The 22,898-nt window shown below is 40.1% G+C and overlaps 1 protein-coding gene across 6 annotated transcripts in view; it reads right to left on the bottom strand.

The window, feature by feature from the left end:
* Positions 1–942: 942 nt before the first annotated feature.
* The window catches only part of LOC144592128 (AP-4 complex accessory subunit RUSC2-like), a 68,954-nt gene continuing 46,998 nt past the window's right edge, over positions 943–22,898 (bottom strand). For 5 of the 6 annotated variants that reach the window (XM_078396544.1, XM_078396553.1, XM_078396562.1 and 2 more), the window contains 2 exons: positions 9,243–11,252; positions 943–1,842 (listed from right to left, as the gene is read on the bottom strand). In XM_078396544.1, coding sequence (XP_078252670.1) covers positions 977–1,842; positions 9,243–11,160 — 2,784 coding nt within the window. In that variant the 5' untranslated portion in view covers positions 11,161–11,252 and the 3' untranslated portion in view covers positions 943–976. Of the gene's footprint in view, positions 1,843–9,242; positions 11,253–16,881; positions 16,993–22,898 lie in introns of those variants that run through there. The other variant, XM_078396571.1, reaches the window with a different exon arrangement.

The raw sequence follows: 22,898 nt of genomic DNA, 5'->3' as shown, positions 1-22,898 counted from the left end.
TAACTTATTACATTTGGTCGCAGAAGGATGCCATTCCACCCATTGTATCCATGCTGGATACCAACATCGCAATCTCATTAGTCCCATTCCCTCTCATTTATCCATAGCTCTGCAACACACATTTATCTTGCATACCCATCAATTCATTATATTTTTTATACTAACTGTTAATTTCTTCCAAAATCAAGATCCCCAGTATCTAGGACTGGACTCTTCTACATAACCAATCAATAAGTAACTGAAATGCCAGGGCGGCACAATGGCACAGTTGATAGAGCTGCTTCCACACAGTATCAGAGACCTGCGTTTCATTCTGGCCTCAGGTACTGTCTGTGTGGTGTTTGTATGTTCTCTCTGTGACCACGTGGGTTTCCTCTGAGTGCTCCAGTTTCCACCCACATCCCAAATATGTGCAGGTTTGTAGGTTAATGGGCATCTGTAAAATTGCCTCTAACGTGTAGGGAGTGGATAAGAAAGTTGGATAACGTAGAAGTAGTGTGAACGGATGAATCAAGGTTGGCGTGAACTCAGTAGCTGAAAGGCCCGTTTCCATGCTGTATCTCTAAACTCGTTCTGGGATTTCTCTCTCCCTCCTTTCTTGAACACTGGTGTTATGTTTGTTATTTCCAACCTGTGCGAACAGTTCGAGCATTTATGGAATTTTGGAAGACGGCAGCAGTCGATTCACTATATTTATTCCACATCCTTCAAAACTGTAGATTGTAAGTCATCAAATCCTGAGATTTATTACCTTTTCATCCTGTGCATCTCCAATTCTAATATTTCGCTAATGCTAATTTGTTCCAGGTCCTCATTCACTTTATAATAAGTTGCCAGGAGGGTACTTTTATTCCCTTTGATATCAAAGCATGCAAGTCAAGGTCAATAGTGCTGAGTCAAATAACTACATTCCAAAAGAGATGAATGATTAGGTTGGATTCTCACTGGGACAATCATTTAAACAGATGGATTAGAGTTAAATAACAATGTAATGAAGATTTTGGCCATTATACCTACATTTCGCTGTGTTACTGTTAGAAAGTAAAGTCAGACATTTACCAGCCATGAAACCCGATGCCATATGATGAAGTAGTGTTGCTTTTCCACTTCTGCTTTTGTTATCCCATTGATTGTTCACGTGATTCTTGAAACCATTTACTGTTGATGTTGGTAACACTACTTTCTGAGAAGAAAAAGTAGAATTCTGTGCAGGTTGAAAGCATCTTTCCTCCTTCTTCGGGGCCTCCTTTGGACTCTTCCTTTCAACTCTGATCTGTGGAAGGTGGTTTTTGTTCGGTGATATAACCTTTGCTGGAGGCGATTGCTTTGGAAGGAGATTTGCAGATAAAGGACAGGATCTACTTCTTGGCGGGTGGCCACCAAAACCTCTGTCTGATGACATTCCAGAAGATGATGAGTCTCTACTCTGCAAGATGGGTGCATCATTTTTTATTGGCGAGTAGCTTCCCAATGGCGAGGGCCTAATTGCATCTGGCATGGGTCTCCGTAGGCAGTATTCATTTATGGGAAAAGAGATACCTGGTTTCTCACTCTCATCTGTGCTAAATCCATTCTGTGACAGACCTATTGTTGGTACATTTTCCAATGACAACATTCCACTCGAAGAACTAGATGATCCACTTGAATGTTCATTTGTTGTCAGCTGACTATTTGGAATACTGTACATATACGAAACTGAAGATTTACTGTGGTTTTGCACTGGCCGAACCCTGGGAAACTGTTTGCTCAATGGATGATGTAGAATGAAAGGTTGAATGGGTAATGTAGTAGGACGCTGTTCCTTACTATAACGGATAACTGCGTTGCATTCAGTTCCATCACCTGTGGTACCAAAAGAAGATAAAGAGAGGTGACAAAGATGAAAAACAACAGAATGCCAAGTGGATTAAATAATTTTTTTAAGTATTTAATTGCCCTGAAATTGAATGATTCAAATTATTGAATGAAATTTATTGAAAAAACAGTTTAGTTAAAAAAGACCAAAGATACATTTACAACAAAATTGATTACGTTTCAAAATAATGCTAATGATTAATAATTATACAATACTCCTTTATTTGAGGTCTCTGCTCAACATGAGAATTGATGAACTTTAAAAGACTTTAGATGATATATATTTTACACACCAGCTATGTGTAGGCTGTTTGAGGGTGTGTGTAACGAACGGTCTGATAATGCAACGTGAATAGAAAATTTTGGGTCCTGTATTTGTGCACAAACTGGGGAAAATAATTTATCTCAGTGACCTCTTCCAAGGTTGAGAGGGAGAAATTGGGTGTTGTTGTAGTGAAGGGTGGGGGAAGAAAGTAAATTGGGTGTTGTTGTAGTGAAGGGTGGGGGAAGAAAGGACCAGGGTTCAGATTTTGGTGAAGGGGAGTTGGGATGGGAAAAGAGGTGACTGGGATGAGGACAGAAGATGTGGTGGCAGGTGGTGGTGAGTAGGTTTTTGAGGCAAGACATCTGGGAAAAGGTTAAGGAAAAGATCAGAGAGAAGGTGAAGGATTCCAAGGAGACATATGCACAGTGGTTGGTGTAAAGCTGGGAATATTTGAAGAAAGCAAGAACTTACCTGAAAATAAAGACACACCCTGAAAGGATGTTCATTGCTGGATTCTCCAGCAGCATCCCAGATAAGCAACTCAGAAACAACCCTTAGCCCTTGGTTAACACTTGCTTTTGTAGCTAAGGTACGTGGCAATCATAAGTTTATATACACAGTAAAAGCTATGCAAAGAAGTAGCATAAATCATGCATTGGACACTGCTTAACATAATTGAATATGCTCAGCTGCTTCTATGTAAAAGACCAGTTAAAATTTATAAAAAATATGCCATTCTTGCATGAAGTACTGTGTTAGTTTTCTGACAAAATTTCATCACAGTGCCTAAAAATAGGGACTACATGAAAAAAAAATCTTGTGGCTACATTTTCTACAGCTGATATCCAAAACATGGTTCAGAACCCAAATTGAAATGTAATAGCTACATAATACCATCCAAGCTACAATAAAATTATAATTACTGACAGTAATGTTCAGGCAATCTACATTGAGGACTCCATCAAAAGGGTTTTCAGCCCATGTGCCTGCAATCAGTTATAGTTTTAGATTAATAAACATAAGTAAATACCTTTGACCTAAATAGGTTTCCCTCAACATATTGGTTAATTTAACTTAACCTCTTGGTTAAGTGTTCTAGTAGGGCATAATACTTATGATACAGCAATGTAATTTGCCTGGCAAGATCACATTGATGGAAAAGTAAACAATGATGCAATGCAAAGAAGCTGCACAGGAATATAAACTGCTCAATAACTGGACAAGAAGGTACAGTATAAAATAGGGAAGTATAAAAGTGGTTTGAAAAATGAGAAGAAAATTATTAGAAGACAAGAAATTAGCAAATATACATTCAGAAGGATCTAGAGGACCTTGTGCATGAATCAAAGGGCAAATAAAAAAAATAGAAGTTAAACAGTAGGTTAGACTACGTTGGAAGGGGATTGAAGGATGTTAAAGCAAGTCCTTTTTCAATTACATTGTGGGTTCAGACCTTGAATACTTTGACAAGATTTGGTCGTCTTGTCCAAAGAAGGATATGCTTATCTTAGATAAGAAATAACATAGGGTTCAGTAGATTGAGTCCAAGAAAAAGCAGAAAGTCTTATTAAGGAAAATTAAATCGTGTTGCTATATTTTCCAGAATTTAAAAGATTAAGAAAGGATAATTGAAATGTATAAATTTCATGTAGACATTGTAGGATATGTATAAAGACTGTTGTCCAAACAGCTTAGTGGGGGCAAACATAATCAGAATAGAGGATTAACTGTGATGAGAAAAAATATTGAGATACTAAAAACATATGTTTATATTCAAACGATCATTTTGGGACTGTAAAATTAAATGTTATCAATTTTTTTAAGAAACTCATCCAAAAGAATCCTATTCTAAGAATGTTGTATTCTAATAAACCACAATTTATTTCAAATGGGAACAGAAACATTGTTAACAAATATCTGCTCATGCATTATTAAGATCTGTTCTCTGAAATTATAAGACTCTCTCAATTGTACAGACTGTATCGTACAAGATTTATTAGGAATATTCATTTTCTAACGTTTTTCTCTGGAGTATACTGGTATATTGTCAGAATACATTTCATTCTATAAAAATCCTATATTTTATCATTCAGTAAAAGGCCTGCATAAATCTTACACAAATGGCATTCTGAATTCTTTGGAACCTTTCATTTATCCTCTATTTCTCTTCCAAAGAATTACATTTTCAATCTAGTAAATGTACACACAGCTCCCCTGCTCCTTTTTGAGATATTATCACAAGACCAGTTATGCCTGTCTTCATTGAAATTCATTTTCTGAGATCTGGGCATCACTGGCAAGGCCAGAATTTATTATCCACCGATAATAGCTCTTGGGGGGAGGTGGTGGAGTGCTGCATAAACCTCTGCAGTCCTTACGTTCCCATACTATTGCTGAGTCAGAAATCTCAGGAGGAGAACAGAGACCTGAAAAGCCATTAAACATCTCTTCAACAAGATGGCACATCCATTAGGGCTGCACTTTCTCCAGAATGGTTTTGAATTCATAATCTCCTGAATTTGTCACAAGAAAACTGAGCAGTGCAGACACTGGGCAGATATATTTTGTTGTACTGAGGTTCACAACGCAGTTTTTCATTGAAAATGATTCACGTCTCACTGTTTTTTCAGCACTACACAACTGAAAGCAAGCTTAACCCAGAGTAAATCGCTATTGTGATTATTTCACTTCAATCAGGGTATTAGCCGAGAGTTGGTGTGGTGAATCACGTTCATAACCTTGAGTTTAGCATTGGGAAACTCAAAAAGGTTGTCCAGGGGATGTTTTGGATTGTACACTCCTAGCTCAAAATAGTCTTAAAATGGCACTGTCAACTTACGATGCTTGTAAGGTTAGAAGTATACTCATGCCCAACTTTATATTACCCTTATTCCAGAGTCCGAAAGAAGAGTTCAGAACCGAAATACTGCCTATTCATGTTCTCCAGAGATGCTCCCTGATCCGCTGGGTCACACCAGCACTTTGTATTTTTTTAATAAACCAGCATAATAAACCTTGTGTCACCCTTATTCCATCAAAGGCTCGTCACTACCTTCCATCCAGTCCAGCTTCGCAGCGTGTGGCATCAGGAAGGCTGGAAGGACCATCAAGGAAGCCTGATCCTCTGGGCATTACCTTTTCTCTCTTATACTTTCTGGGAGAAGATACAGGAGCTTTAAACCCTAGGCATCCAGCTTAAGAACAGCTACTTCCTCGCTGCCATCAGACTCGTGAATTAATTACCTCTTTCACGCCCCTTCCACATTCAGTTATTTCATTATTGCTCTATGGTATTGTTTGGCACTCTTTCCGATTTGCACCATTCTGCTTTTTTGCATTTGTTGTTTTTATTTTTGTTTCTATCATCACCATATACATTGTTTAGTCTCTGAATCTCATGTGAACAAGGAATTTCATTGCATCTTGGTGTATATGACAGTAATCTAATTTAAATATGTATCTGAATTCCTCCTTTCCCAGCTCTCAACTGCAACCCTCCCCACTGTCAGAATGAATAGTGCTTCCTGGTCTTAAAGCAGAGTGCTGCCTACCACCATCAATCCTTCAGCTCCTTTAAAGAAATGCAGGTGAAGGTGTAATTTCCTTCTTTTCCTCATCCTTGCCACTTCCAAATAAGTACTCTTGTCATCAAGTTAGTGTACCGGCTCCTATTCCCATCCACTAATTATTCTCCTGAGGAATGTTGCCTCTACTCTCCAATCTTCAAACAACCGTGAGGTTCATTTGTGTCTCAGTCACAAATGAATTTAAATGTCCGAAGACAACGACGACAACAATTGTTCACTGGATCTAGGCTCCTTCCAGTGTATCCTTTGGGTCACATGGAAATGTTAAGACAAATGTAAATTTCCTTCTCTTCAGACAATAATGTTCCTCTCCAGACCTTCTCATTTTTATGCTGTTATTCCCCTTCAGCATCTTTGCCACTGGACTGATAAAAAAGTGAGTTATATTTTCACTCTGGAATTTGATCCTTTTAAAGTATGACTAGTCAATTTGAAAACTAGAAACTGTAAATGGAAAATAATTGAAAATCTAGATTATTATAATAGCATGTTGAGGTAGGAGGTAGAGGATGATGGTTAATGATTGCTTTTTCAATTGGAAGCCTGTGACCTGCAGTGTACCGCAGAGTTTGATGTAGAACTCTTGCTGTTTGTTAGATACAGAACAGATGTGGATATGAATGCAGGAGGTCTGATAGTAGGTTTGCAGATGACATGAAAATTAGTGGCATTGTTGATGATGAGAACAGTAGTTTAGTCTTCAGCCAGAGGATCACATTGACGAGTTGGTAAGATAGGCAGGGAAATGGCAAAATGTATTTTAATGTAATATATTTTGGGAGCATTAATAAGGCTAGCACATAGACAATGAACCCTAAGAAATACAGAGGAACCGAATGTTTAGGTTTATCATTGTCATGTGCAACGAGGTAGTGAAAAGTCAAAATCAAGTCAAACTCTAGTACAATTGATGGAGATAAGATACAGAGTACTGAATATAGTTTTCAGCATTATTGTGCACCAGTTCCATGGACAAAGTCCTATGTTCGCAATGAGGTAGAGGTGAATCAGACAGTATCCTATCCTATGGAAGGACCGTATAGAATATTGACAACAGAGGGGAAGAAGCTGTTCCTGAGTCTGGTGGTGCGTGCTTTCAAACGTCTATCTTCTGCCAGACTGGAGCAGGGAGAAGAAATGACCGGTGTGGGATAAGTCTTTGATTATGTTGGCTGCTCTTCTGAGGCAGCATGGATGGAGTCAATGGTGGGAAGCCTGGTGTGTGCGATGGATTCGGCAACATCTACAACTCTGCAATTTGACCTAGGTGTACATGCCTAAAGGATCCCTGAAGACAGCAACATGGGAAAATAAGGTGCTTAAGATAGAATATGGAATACTTGCTTTCATTAAATGAGGCATGGAGTATAAGAGTAGAGAGGACACAGCACAACTGCGTAGGACATTAGTTATTCCAAAGTTGAAAAGTACTTTGTAGTTTTCATTGCTGAACTTTAGTTACAATATGATTGAATTAGAAAGGATGCGGAGGAGATTCACCAGGATGTTATCCGAGATACATTTCAGCAATAGGAGACTGTACAAGCTGAGTTTCTTTTCCTTGGAGTGGTGGCTGGATGGGTGGGGGTATCTGACTGAGGTACTCATAGTTATGAGCGGTATGGCAGGCATGGATAGTGCAAACATTTTCACCTTAGCAGAGGGGTCAATAACCAAAGGGAATAGGTTTTAAGGTAAAATGTATGAGATTTATAGGTGATTTGGGGAGGAATCTTTTAATTCAAAGAGTGTTTGAAATCGGAAATGCACTGCCTAACGGATGCCAAAGGCAAGTACTCTCACGATAATGAGCACTTGAAATGTTACGGCATACAAGGTTACAGGCTGAGTGCTGGAAAATAGCAGATTATTATTTATAAGTACATGATAGCCAACATAGGCACAGTTGACTAAAGGATTTGTTTCCATGCTGTATGACTATAAATATTAATTGTGTTGATAACTAGCAGAGAAATATTGATCTATTTTCAGAATTTTCTAATATGCACTAATATATTTTAGGCAAAGAAATAATAACTTACTAAAATGTAAACTTACTTAATATGAATGCAGCAGTCACACAACACAAGCAGAAATATAGAATGACTGGAAGTATATGGAGTTCTCAACTGCAGCCGTGTGAAATTATAAATTTATTTAAAAACAGATGTTTATCTCTAAACTAAATCTCTAAACTACGATAATGATGGACATCTAGTTAAATTTTTCATCCACTGTATTCCAGCTATTTGCATTAAGAGAACATTGGTGATGTGAAAATTCTATTATTTTTTACAGGTAATCAATTGAACTTCTGTAAGACACATGAATATGGCCTTTACTGCCAGTTTCAAATGGGAGTTAGAGTGGTGAGGTTGAGAAGCCTATCATGGCATATAAGGTTACAGGCCAATAGCTGGAAAAAGGAAGAGGTATGGCCAGAACAGACACACTGGGCTGAAGAGTTTGTTTCATTTAAATGTTTACAGAATATACCAACTGTATCATAATGCAAATTACTTTCTGATTGACATCTCTCAATAATACCATGAAACATTTCAATAAACTTTCTGAACGTGATTTAGCAACACCACTCTGGATAAACCTTAAAAGACCAAAATATAACAATCACATTTTTCTCATTTAATATAAACAATCCAAGACATTTAAGCTAAGGAAGAAGAATAAACAGCAGGAATATCAAAAAGAAGAACTTGCTTCATTACTTTTGTGTTGTAGCTTAATACAACAGAATGACTTCAGAAGGAAGTTAAGTGAGAATGAATTAAAAAATATACCAAAAACAGGTTTCTTTACTTGGATATCAAGTAATTTGTTTGGTGTTTTTAATAACATTCTTGCTTTTATGAGCATGTTATTTCTCAGATTTTCTTGGAACAATTTCAAATTTCCAAAACTGAGAACAAGTTTTCCAGTATGTGTCCCAAACAACATAATTGTTTTGCTACTGTATCCTGTTTGTTTCCTATTATGAAAATAAATTAGTAGTTGAATTCATGGTGTGAATGCACCTGGAAGGTTTACGAGAGCAGGCCAGATGACATTGTTCAAAACACCAGCATGATGAACACCACGCTCGTATTGCAGCAGCAAATAAACCTCACAAGAATTTAACAGAGAATGCCTCTCTCATCTTGGAGCTCTTATCTCTGGTCCCAGAGTGTAGATAGTTTCCACTTAATTAACCTTAAAGCACAAGACTTCCCACAGATTGACACTTTGTTAAAGATCACACCAGATGATTTGATATGGACAAATGCCAAAAACAATAGTGTGTTATAATTGTGCTGTAAAGCTGTGCTGTGTGGAGTAGTGAATGTTAAATTAGGTGAGCCTTTCTGGCCATAACTGATGCTAACTGAAAATAATTTCAGGTCTTACATTCAAAACAAAAATACTGTTGTTGAGATGAAGCAAATAAATAGATACTAAACATTATCACAAAAAAATGTCCTGGATTAAAAAGCTATGTGGTAAAGGTCTAGAAGACCAGCGGAGGTTATCCAACTGCTTACCTTCCACTTTCATTCTGATGTCAGAACATGCATCCCTCTCACTTTGTTGTTTATTAATTAGTTCTGGTTTCCTGGCATCTTCTCCATTATGACATGGTTCACAACCTTCCATGTGAGCTCTCTCATGCCCACTTGAATGACTGTTTTTGTTGAAATTATGAATAAAGGGTGCCTCGCATGATGTTGTTAAATCCATCCTTGTAGTCGTCCTGCCCGGCATAGCATGATAGTGGTCCTCTTCTGAATAAGTAAAGACATTATTTTCTTTCTGATTTTCGAGTATTGGAGAAAACTCTGTCGAATCTCCACTAGTTTTCAGTGGTGGAGAGTTCCCACTTCTTTTCCTAGTTCGAGCAATTTCAGCAAATGAAGTCACTCGTCTTGGTGGTGATCTCTGAGATGTTGCTGTCTGACCATCACTTAGCTTGCCTGGGCAGCTATACATGCGTTCCAAGGATCCCAATCTGGGAGTTGGACTTTTATCCAAGCTGCGATCATAGCTCCTTGATCTTTGCCTGCCAGATGTATTTGAAGCAATGTTTACGTACCCTTGACCTTCAATGTTGTTTTTGGTAGTTTCTGCATCTGGTTTCTTAGAACAGCATTGATCGACATTATTCTCTTTATCTTCAGGCTGTCGAAAGAGGTAATACTCTGTAGGTTGACTGGGGCTAGTACTTTTTGTATGATCCTCTGAGCAGCTTGTTATCGATGATTCTACTGGGCTTGGTGTAGACTGAGAAGACAGGTCGCAAGCCACAAGTCTGTAATAGTTTTGTGTGGCAACAACTAGTCTTGCTTGACTTTGAAAACATGTAGTAAAATCTGAATTTTCAGAAGAACAGGGCACATTTTCACACGGCAGGTGGTAAGAATTGCAGTTGTTGTCTACAGCAGGGGAACACTGCTGGCACAGACAGGTTTTCAGGGCAGGATCACCATTGTGTGACTCACATGAGTTCTTCGGATCACTAGGTGAAGAATGTAAGTCCAAGTAGAATGCACCCATCTCTGAGTGACTGCAATACGAAGAATCATGGGACATGTTACCTGAACTTAAATTGGACTTTGACTGGCTTTTCATTTTATTGTAGATGGCTGTAAAGTTGACTAACACACCATCTGAACTGTTGCACGACGAATCACTATTGTAGGCCATATGCTGATTATCTACTTCAGATTGATCTGAAAAGACACAACTTCTGCTTTGTTGCATATCTAAGCTGGAGCAGCTACATGTTCTGTTCTCGAGTAGATCTTGCTTCCTGAACATTTCATCTGGGCTGCTGCCCAATCCTTGATTGCAATCAAAGAATAAGGTCGATGTGCTTTCATTTGCACAGTTGCATATAGGTAGTTGCAGTAACTCATCTGATGCTGATCTTGATGCAGTGGTGCTATTTGAAGTTTTGTCATCACATGCATGAGTTTGTTCCTCTTGATCTTCTACAATGTCTTGCCGACTGGGGGGGCTCCACTGTTGTGTGCTGTTTTCTGCAGTATGAAGATGAAATGGCTGTTCATGCAGGACAAATGGTGGGTTACTAATGTTACTATTCTGAGGATGAAAAGACAAATTGTTAGAGCTCTCCTGATCATTGTTCTCATTCAAAATTAACGAATTGTGCTGTTCAGTTGTGCTGATTTCCTTTGAATTTAGTCGCCTAACTTCAATTTCATGTGCTGACCCAGGAGGTAAGCAAGAGGCCTGAACTAAGCTGCTGTACAGTAACGTTTCCTTCTGAAACAGGTCCCTCTCTGGCAGTGATGTAGTCCTTGTGATTCCCAGATCATTATGGTAGAAAGTGTTTGGTCTTTTGCCCATGCTGCAGCATTGTCTGTCGGGGACCTGGCAGTGAACCAGAGGAATGTGATGTACGATCAAAGTTTCTCCAGTAAGTTTTGGTGGGCTATCCATGATGGATCAGGTCATCAGCCAAGCTGAGCAGATCATACAGAATCTCCACTGGGCATATTGATAGCTTCTTGATGGCACCACAGCTCACAAACCTGGAAAACAGGAGAAAAAATAAACAAAACTTTACAGCATTTGTTACATTAGGCATGCCTGACTGAGCAAGGTAAGTAACATTTCTTCCTGCTTTCAGGGTCAATTAATGATTGATACTTTAGAGCATGATAAGCTACTTTGCTCAGCACAGATCCATAAAACACAAGCACACAATCTGCATTTAAAAATTCAAAACCAATCGTTGGAATCAATATTTCAATGAATGAGAGGATGATCCATGGGTCAAGCCCTATCTTGTGAAATAATTAGTATTGATCAATTCAAATACAAACTAGATAGATTACTTTCTAACAATAACATTACTAGGACATTGGGAGGGTGAAGGGAGGGCATCAATCTTTGAGGGATTAAGCAGATTATTCTTGTATTTATTAGAGTTTGGGGAACGAGAAGTGGTTTTGCTGCAATGTATAAAATTCTTTATATGGCTTGAGAAGGCAGATGAGGGATGCATCTTTGAAATTCCATACCCATGAATAATATGGATACTAAGTTGTTGAAAGTATTCAAGCCAGAAATTGATTTTTGGGTATTAACAGAATTGAGGCATGTGGAGTTATTACAGGAAAGTGTGAAGGAAAAGATCAGTACTGTCCTTATTGAAGTATTGGAAAATAAAAGGAGACAAGTAGCCTACCTATGCTTCAATTTCTTAAGTTTGTACAGTAATACATTGGCGGTTTGAGATGACATTTCGTGAATGTGGTAAAATAGGGCAGATAAGGTGATTTGGACCTTTGGGTTCTAATGCTTTCCATGACTGGGATTTTTATTGAATCATTCTTTAGACGAGGGTGGATTGTTGATATGATTTGTCAATAATCCAATGTTAAAATGCAAAATGCTGGAAGATAAACAAGAATAACCTTGGTCACTTTAAAAATCCATAAATGCTTAACACAATTACTGTACCAAAGCCAATTTATTTTCTACTATTTTTGTGAACATTAACTACAAGGACTCACATGAGATATCCATATATTAAAACCTGTTAGGAATATTACAGATTTAAAATAGATCAGTATTTTGCTGCTTAGTTTATAATATATTTATATTCTTAGCTAGTCAATTTATTTTGGTTTCGCTGGCTGTCTAGAACTTCTTTATACAATTAAAACTTTGGTGATCAAAGTTAATATAAGTTGGGAGTTATTAACAGATTTTCTACTTATTATGTACCTCAGAATGATGCAAAATTGCAAGTCATGATGTTATCCCAGAAATAAGTGCAATTATGAGTACAGATAAAAAGTGCAAAAACTGAGGTCACTAGACACGTACACATTTACCATACAACCTCGCAGGGTACTGTCCAACCCATACAAATACATGTTAATGTCAATCATGAAACAAAATATTCATAGGGGAGTAGGAGTGTTATTATGACTGGTATAGGACAAATTTAATGGGCCAGCTGGCCTTCTCCTGCTTTGCAATTTTGCATTAAATAATTGAACTATATTATAGTGAAAATATTTATAGGTTTGCAATTTATCACAACAAGGAATCAGTTGCATTATTAATCAGATAATTCTGTTTTCAGCAGCAATACTTCAATCACCTTGTGAAACAAAATAATTTGAAGGAATTGCTGCTTAGTGTGTGTCATCTCTATTCAAGAGCATGTGAAAGAGAAAGTCAGAGTCTCAATGCTTAAATCTCCCACATCTGAATTCCAGTCTTGTCATGGCACACATGAAAAATAACCAAATGACTGCACATGTGAATAGATCCTTGGCAAAATATATGTGGCATAGTTGCTAGTACCGAGACAGCTTTGGACAGGTCATCAACCTGCACTGAAACAAATGCAAACCTTTTTCCAGTTACTGGATACTGCACCAGGTGCCCTGTGGACCAGGATAGTGCCGCAGGCTTAATGAAAGAGACATGCAGTCTTGTGGATCAGAAGTGAGGTCATATGTTCAAGAGGGGCACAGAAACTCTCCAATCCAACAGCCAGTGTAGAGACATGGTTGTAAAGAGATCAAGGCTGGAAAATAATTATTCCAGGATACAGAGAAAGCAAAATGGAAAAGAAAGGAGCGGTGCCCTGATTTAAAATAAATGGGATAAAGTCAGCACAAAGGAAGAATCTTATGTTTGATGATCAAGACTTCATACCCAGCACAAATATACATGAATTCAAAGACTGCCCTCCTATATCCTTCTGAAACGTGGATTATTTACAGTAGGTATCTCAAGGCAAGGGAGAAATACAACTGATGTAGTCTCTGCAAAATGCTCCAAATATACCAAAAAGGATAAACAAACCAACTTGAGTATCAGCTGCCAGATTAAAACATCAGCATTGAAACCCCAGTTACATTCAGTCTTGCCCAATACCATACTCTCCAAATAAATACTGTATATCAAGCTCCTTCATGGGAAGGGGTTACCAGATAAAGAAAGTGTTTCAACTATGTACTCAAAGCCTCTTTGAAAAATGCAGCTGGATAAGTGGTTCAGTTATACTATAAAGAGAAATTAAGGGCAATATTAGATCAATTGAATACGCTGTAATGTAGCCCAAAATAGGTATGTCAGAGAATTGGGAACATTTTGGAAATTAGCAAAGAGGAAACAAGGCACCGATAAGAAAATTGGAAGTAGAATATGAGAGTAGACATAACCAACTGTAGGTCCTGGAATCTCACGTTGAACACAATGTGCTAGAGCAACTTAGCAGGTCAGGCAGCATCTCTGGAGGACTAGGATAGGAGATGTTTTGGGCCAGGTACCTTCTTAGGACTCGGAGGATCCTACCCTTGAAGGGTCCAACTTGGATAAACAAACAAATCAGATTATAAGAACTTCTACAGATACGTAAAAGCGATAAGCGTATCAAAAGTCAATATGTCTCCTGTTCCCCCCCCCCCTCCCCCCACCACCCACTCCCCACTTAGAGATTGTGTCAGAAAAGAACTGCAGATGTTGGTTTAAATCGAAGATAGACACAAAATGCTGGAGTAATTCCTTCTCTCCAGAGATGCAGAACTGATGAGTGAACCACTTGATATGGTATATTTGAACGCTAAGAAAGCCTTTGATAAAGTGTCTCAAGTGTAAGTACAAAGTACAAAAGTACTTTGTACTTACACAAAGTACTGCACATGATATTAGAAGTAATGTACAATATTGAAATAGATTGAAGACAAATTAATGAAGTAAGAATAAATAAATTGCTGATAGGCTCTGTGACCAGTGAGCCCCAACTGTTCACAAACTATATCGGTGATCTGGATGAAAGGAACAAGTGTAACACATCCATGTCTGCAGATGATACAATGCTAGTGGCAGTATGGACTGTATGGTGGATGCATAGAGACTTTGGGCAGAAACACGGGGTACATTAGAATGTACGTTAGGAGAATATGATGTCGGGCAAGCAAATGATGACTGAATATAAATAGGCCTGGCAGATGATGTTCATGGCAGATATGTCATAATGTGGACAAATATGACACCATTCACCTTGTCAGAAAAAAACTGAAAGGCAGAGTATTTTTAAAATTAGAGAGATTGAAAATTGGTATTCATGTTGGTCTCATTCACAAATCATTGAAAGTTAATATTCAGTCATTTAACACGGATTGTTTAAAAAAAACTGTACAAATGCTCACTGAATCATGTCATATATTGATTCTTTATTTTCTTGTTGAGAATTTTTGTGTGGTCACCAGTCTTCAATACATGAGCATAGCACAAGTAAACAAGGACCAATGTCACTTTGTACAGGATTTTAACACTGGCTTCCAAGCAGTACCAATAATGACATACTTAGCATGTCATTCACCATGCAAACGGTCCATTCACCATGCAAACAGATGTCATGTTGGGTGTATGGGGGACTGAGGACAAAGGAATGTAAGGCAAGCAGAGAAAGGTGTTGTGGGGAACTAATAGGATGAAAGAGATTTAGTTTAGAGATACGGCATGGAAATCTCGACCATCAATCACCCGTAACTAGTTCTACATACTAGGGGCAATGTACAGAAGCCAATTAACCTGCAAACCTGCATGTCTTTGGAATGTGAAAGGAAACCGAAGAAAACCCGTGTGGTCACAGGGAGAACGTACAAACTCCTAGACAGCACCTGAGGTCAGGAATGAACCCCTGTCTCTGACGCCGTGAGGAAGCAGCTCTACCGCTGTGCCACTGTGCCGCCCTTAAAAGTGAACCAGTTCACATTGTTTGGAGATGGCCTAGTTTGTCAGATCCTCGCCTTGATCCAAATATAATAAACACACTCCAAGGACACTAGAAAACAGAATGTTTGTTTTATTTTTCCATTCCGTTACATCTTGCCAACATGTGCCCTCTGACCTTTCTGACTCGTAGTAACATGTGATTCATTTAAATACAATGTCAATTACCATGACATCTCTCCCTTATCAAACAAAAAGGATTTCCGCGTCATCGTATTGCAAACTGAAAATTGCAGCACCATTTAGGATATGGTATTCGTTCCATTGATAACATATCATTTCTACATGTCAACTCATCTCATAGTCCTCGTATTTGGCTGGTACTGAATTCTGATCTGTCAAGTCCTGTTCCACCAGTTCATCATCTCGATTCGGGTTTTGCATAGTCACCTCCTCAGACTCGTGCATTCTTGGCTCGTCAATTTGGTCGACTTGAGTCTGATTCCCCACACTCAACTTCAGTCTGCAGCGTCCCTGGACTATCACAACGGTGATACTTTTTCACATACGATGTGTTTCTATCATATTTGACTCCATCTGGCAACTTCATCGTCGCCTATTTCCTTGTCTGGACACCACTGTGTATGGTTGTGGAAAGAAGGGGATGTCTATTTTGCTTGGACTTTCTCTCCTCACTAGTACCTCATCTCCTGGCATCACATCTGATCGTTTGGCACCTCGTCGCCTGTCTGCTTAGAGCTTTGATGCCCCTTTCTTTTCTTCATCATAATCTCTCACTTCTTGGTTATTAACTATCTCACTAACCCATGGTATCTTGGTCCAGATTGTCCTTTCAAACAACAATTTGCCAGACTCTTCCCCGTTGTGCTGTATGGTGCAGCTCTATATGCTGCTACGTTTGATAAGAGCATCTCCATTTGCCTCACGAAGGTATTTATTCACAAAATGCTGGAGTAACTCAGCAGGTTAGGCAGCATCTCAGGAGAGAAGGAATGAGTGACGTTTCGGGTCGAGACCCTTCTTCAGACTCTCCATTTGCCTTCTGCTTGGGAAATTCTCATCCTCGTCTCTAGCGATTGATTCTGCTGTTCCACCTCTCCATTAGCTTGTGGCCACTTTGGTGTAACTTTGTGATGGCACACACCTGTGATCTTCATATAGTCAGCAGACTTCTGAGAAATGAATTGAGGCCCATTGTCTGAACATAATGTCACTGGTAGACCGTGTCTTGCGAAGATTTCCATCAGAAATGCTAGTCTTTTCCGATGTTGTTGACTTAATTAACGCATACTCATAGTATATGCTGTAGTAGTTGTTCACAACTAGTATTGCCTCTCCTGATGGAAATGGGCCTAGAAAATCTACAGCAACATCTTCTCATGCTCCTGTCGGTAACAGTGTGCTTTTTATTGGCTCAGGTAGACTGGGTCTGCTTACCATCTGACATCCATGGCATGACCTCACATGTCATTCCACATCTTTTTCTATCCCTGCCACCATATTTTTGTGCGAAGATTTTGTTTCGTTCCAACAGTTGTCCTACTGGTTCTACAGGACCAAACAACAAAACCAACTGAGTGGAAGAAAACAGAATGGTTTAAGTGCTCATTAAAAGAATTGAGCTTAACCACCCCACCATTGGGGAGCATGCTAAAGGTGGCAACATGAGCCACATTTCTTAGTATCTTGGGAAAGTACATTTATAACCGCTCTAATATTTCCGTGCGTGTCCATTTCCACAGCTACAATGTTGGGTGGGCAGTCGCTAAGGAGGTCGGGCTGGCGGTCGATGAGGTCAGGTCAGCACGGAGGTCATGGCTGGTGGTAAGGAGGTCAGGCTGGTGGTCGAGGTCAGCACGGAGGTCGTGGTCTAGGACAGGCCACGTGGGTGCCGGAGGACAAATGCGAAGCCGAGAACAAAGGAGGGCCCGGCATGGGGGAAACCGCCGAGAACTAAGGGGGACCACAAATGGAATGAGGTAAAATTGAATACTTTGTAACTTTGTCGGTGCCCTTGATGTGGCGACTCTTTGGATTGGGCACCATATCTGAGGAAGGATGTGCCGACCCTAGAGAGGGTCCATGGGAGGTTTATTAGAATGGTCCCAGGAATGAGTGGGTTAACTTTTGATGAGCGTTTAAAGGCACTGGGTCTGTACTTGCTGGAGTTTAGAAGAATGAGGGGGGACCTAATTGAAATGTGCCGAATAGTGAAAGTCTTGGATAGTGTGGATGTGGGGAGGATGTTTCCATTAGTGGGAGGGTCTAGGACTTGAGGCCATAGCCTCAGAATTAAAGAACATTCCTTTAGGAAGGAGATGAGAAGGAATTTCTTTCATCAGAGGGTGGTGAATCTGTGGAATTATTTGCCACAGAAGGCTGTGAAGGCCAAGTCAATGGATATTTTTAAAGCAGAGATAGATTCTTGATTAGTACGGTTGTCAGGGGTTATGGGTAGAAGGCAGGAAAATGGGGTTAAGAGGGAGGGATAGATTAGCCATGATTGAATGGCGGATTCGACTTGATGGGCCGAATGGTCTAATTATGCTCCTATCAATGGGCGATACATAATAAGAGACTGTGAAATCGACAGAAGGATGTAGGGTTGGGTGTTTATGCGTGCTATTTTCATGATATTTATTTTAGTTGTTTATCTTTTTTAAAATATTTTACCTTGTATGTATCGTTAGCTTTTAGAAATGTTTGAATGGTGCACTGACTGGCTGACATTTTACAATTTCGTTGTACATGGCTCATGTTACAATGACAATAAAGGAACTATTCTATTCTATTCTATCGCTTATGACCTTGGATATGCAAAACAAAGAATATCACTGTGACTTGTCACATGTGACAATAAAGTATCATTCATGTTCAGGATGTCTATTCCTGAGCTCAAACCAGCAATCTTCACACAAGGTCATCTCAAATAGCCCCATTATTTCCAGCAAAACTTCCAGTTAAGAATTGCTATTTTAAGAGCTTAATTATAATATTCTGCAGAATATCATTATGCAACGTTGCATGTGACTTTGAAAATTATATTTGAATCCAAAACCTGCTCCAATCAGCTGACCACAGTCTACCCCGGCGTCTTCAACCTCTCACTTCAACAGTCTTCTGATCCCATCTACTTTAAAACAAACCTCCAATATTCCAGTCCCTAAGAAAAATAAAATGGCTTATCTCAATGACTAATGCCAATGACTGCTGCTCTAACATCGATCATAACGAAGTTTTGAAAGATGCTAATGGCCGACATTTGTATCGTGTGAGAACAATCTAGCCCTTAATGTCGACAAGACAAAAGGTTTGATTGTGGACCTACGATGGAGAAGGAGTGACTGCAACCCTGTTGTCATCAATGGAGCTGCTGCAGAGATAGTGAACAGCTTCAAGTTCCCAGCAATCCATATCACAAGCAACCTAACCTAGTCACTTCACACTGATGGAGTAATGAAGAAAACACGAAACAAGAAAATCAGTAGATGTCTTAGTTGTCAGAAGATTCAGCATGTCCACGAGGATTCCTTCAGAATTCTACAAATGCATTCTAGAAAGTATTCTGACCAGATACATATCAGCCAGCTAGGGCAACTGCTCTGCTCTTGACCGCCAGAACCTACAGAGAGTGATGAACACAGCCAGCCCATCATAAGCTCATAAGCTTTCTTCAATCCAGTCCATCTTCACAATGCATTGCATCAGGAAATCTGGAAGTATCAAGGATGCCTGCCTACCTGCCCATTCCCTTTTCTCTCATCTGCCTTCTGCTAGAAGATATAAGTGTTTGAAATGTCGAACATCCAGAACAGCTGCTTCCCTACTGCTATCCAACTCCCCAACCAATCATCTCTTTCATGCTATATATAAGAAAATAACTGCAGATGCTGGTACAAATCGATTTATTCACAAAATGCTGGAGTAACTCAGCAGGTCAGCATCTTGGGAGAGAAGGAATGGGTCCCTTCCAGAAGTGTTACTCTAACTCTAATCCTACACCTCAGCAACAAAACACTACAGTCCATCTCTTGTGCTTCCATGGACTTCTGTCCTTATTGTATTTTAGAGAAAGTACTCCGCAAAGGGCTACTTCCCTACAGCACTCTTTCATTTTGGAACGTTATTTTTTTCCAAAACAAAATACAAAAGAGACCATAGAATGCGATGGCATGAAGTAATTTGCCGGTAATGTTTGCCCAAATGCGGAGGTTTTGCGTTGGACTTCCACTCCGCCACTTACAACACACTGAACTCCAAGCCTTTAAAAATCTTGGTATTAAGTTACAGTCCTCGCCATGGCTTTAATGAATGCTGGTGGCTTAACGGGTATCATCTGCTGGTGAGGGATGAAATTCAGTCCCTTGCGAGGGACGACATAGGGACTGACGAGGTAGAGTCACTGTGGATTGAGTTGAGGAATTGTAAAGGCAAACAAGACACTAATTGGTGTTATCTACAGACCCCCAAATAGTAGCCCGGATGTAGGGTATAAGATGCAGCAGGAGTTAAAACTGGCATGTAAGAATGGTCGTGCCACTGTGGTGATGGGGGATTTCAATATGCAGGTAGACTGGGAAAATCAGGTTGGTTCTGGACCCCAAGAAAGAGAGTTTGTAGAGTGCCTCTGAGATGGATTCTTAGAGCAGCTTGTAATGGAGCCTACCAGAGAAAAGGCAATTCTGGATTTAGTGTTGTCCAATGAACCAGATTTGATAAAGAGAACTCGAGGTAAAGGAACCACTTGGAGGTAGTGATCATAATATGATTAGTTTTAATCTGCAATTTGAGAAGGAGAAAGTTAAATCGGAAGTGTCAGTGTTGCAGTTGAACAAAGTGGACTATGAAGGCATGAGAGAGGAGCTGGTCAAGGTAGACTGGAAAGGGATCCTAGTAGGATTGGAACAGCAATGGCAGGAATTTCTGGGCATAATCAGGAAGACGCAGGATCATTTCATTCCAAAAAGGAAGAAAGATTCTAAGGGGAGTAGGAGGCAACCGTGGCTGACAAGGGAAGTTAGGGATGGAATAAAACTAAAAGAAAAGATGTATAACACGGCAAAGAGTAGCGGGAAGCCAGAGGATTGGGAAACTTTCATAGGACAACAGAAGGTAACAAAACGGGCAATACGGGAAGAAAAGATGAAGTACGAGGGGAAGCTGGCCAAGAATATAAAGAAGGACAGTAAAAGCTTCTTTAGATATGTTAAGAGAAAAAGAGTAGCAAAGTCAAATGTGGGTCCCTTGAAGGCAGACACGAGTGAAATTATTATGGGTAACAAGGAAATGGCAGAAGAGTTGAACAGGTACTCCAGATCTGTCTTCACTAAGGAAGACACAAACAATCTCCCAGATGTACTGGAGGAGAGAGGATCTAGGGGGATAGAGGAACTGAAATAAATTTTCATTAGGCAAGAAATAGTATTGGGTAGACTAATGGGACTGAAGGATGATAAATCCCCTGGGCCTGATGGTCTGCATCCCAGGGTCCTCAGGGAGGTGGCTCTAGAAATAGTGGGCGCATTGGAGATCATTTTCCAATGTTCAATAGATTCAGGAGCAGTTCCTGTGGATTGGAGGATAGCTAATGTTATCCCACTTTTCAAGAAAGGAGCGAGAGAGAAAACGGGGAATTACAGACCAGTTAGCCTGACTTCGGTGGTGGGAAAGATGCTGGAGTCAAATATTAAAGAGGTAATAACGGTGCATTTGGATAGCAGTAAAAGGATAAGTCCAAGTCAGCATGGATTTATGAAAGGAAAATCATGCTTGACTAATCTTCTGGAATTTTTTGAGGACGTGACAAGTAAAATGGATGAAGGGGAGCAAGTAGATGTAGTGTATCTAGACTTTCAGAGAGCCTTTAATAAGGTCCCGCACGGGAGATTGGTGACTAAAATTAGAGCACATGGTATTGGGCATATTGTGTTGACATGGATAGAAAATTGGTTGGCAGACAGGAAGCAAAGAGTAGGAGTAAACGGGTCCTTTTCAGAATGGCAGGCAGTGGCGAGTGGTGTGCCGCAAGGCTCGGTGTTGGGGGTGCAACTGTTTACCATATATATTAATGATTTGGAAGAGGGAATTAGAAGCAACACTAGCAAGTTTGCGAATGACACAAAGCTGAGTGGCAGTGTAAACTGTGAAGAGGATGTTAGGAGGTTGCAGGGTGACCTGGACAGGTTGAGTGAGTGGGCAGATGCGTGGCAGATGCAGTATAATATAGATAAATGTGAGGTTATCCACTTTGGCGGCAGAAACAAGGAGGCAGATTATTATCTCAATGGAGTTAGCTTAGGTAAGGGGGAGGTGCAGTGAGACCTGGGTGTCCTTGTACACCAGTCACTGAAAGTTGGCGTGCAGGTACAGCAGGCAGTGAAGAAAGCTAATGGAATGTTGGCCTTCATAACAAGAGGATTTCAGTATAGGAGTAAAGAGGTTCTTCTGCAGTTATATAGAGCCCTTGTAAGACCACATCTGGAGTATTGTGTACAGTTTTGGTCTCCTAATTTGAGGAAGGACATTCTTGTAATTGAGGCAGTGCAGCGTAGGTTCACGAGATTGATCCCTGGGATGGCGGGACTGACATATGAGGAAAGATTGAAAAGACTTGTATTCACTGGAGTTTAGAAGGATGAGAGGGGATCTTATAGAAACATATAAAATTATAAAAGGACTGGTCAAGCTGAATGCAGGAAAAATGGTCCTAATGTTGGGCGAGTCCAGAACCAGGGGCCACAGTCTTAGAATAAAGGGGAGGCCATTTAAAACTGAGGTGAGAAAAAACTTTTTCACCCAGTTACTTGTGAATTTGTGGAATTCTCTCCCACAGAGGGCAGTGGAAGCCAAATCACTGGATGGATTTAAGAGAGAGTTAAATAGAGCTCTAGGGGCTAGTGGAATCAAGGGATATGGGGAGAAGGCAGGCACGGGGTATTGGTTGGGGACGATCAGCCATGATCACAATGAATGGCGGTGCTGGCTCGAAGGGCCGAATGGCCTCCTCCTGCACCTATTTTCTAAGTTCTATGTTCTATTAATGTGTAGCATGGACTTAACGGGTAGCATGGAGTTTTGGGTCGAAGCCACTGTGTTGTGTGTAAAGTGGTGTTTAAGAGGTCGTGGTGGCTGTTCCAGTGGGGTTGCAGGCTCCTTCTGCCGGATGAGTACGGGTGATTTTCCCCGCCACCGGGAGACCAGAGGAGTGCAAGGGGTTGGATTTGTTGGTTTCTGCAAGGCTGGCGGCTCCTTCTACCGGGTGAGTACGGGTGATTTTCCCGGGCGATCAGGACACAGGGGGTGCAAGGGGCAAGATTGGTTTGCCATTGACGAGGATGTTGCCAGAACTCGAGCGCCTGAGCTATAACAAGAGGTTGAGCAGGCCAGGACTCTGTTCCTTCGAGCGCAGGATGATGAGGGGTGATCTTATAGAGGTGTACAACATCATGAAAGGA

Source organism: Rhinoraja longicauda, chromosome 1 (assembly GCF_053455715.1).
Source record: "Rhinoraja longicauda isolate Sanriku21f chromosome 1, sRhiLon1.1, whole genome shotgun sequence".
NCBI classification, from domain to species: Eukaryota; Metazoa; Chordata; class Chondrichthyes; order Rajiformes; family Arhynchobatidae; genus Rhinoraja; species Rhinoraja longicauda.
Note: the sequence above shows the minus strand (reverse complement) of the source record. Positions and strands in the feature narration are given on the sequence as shown.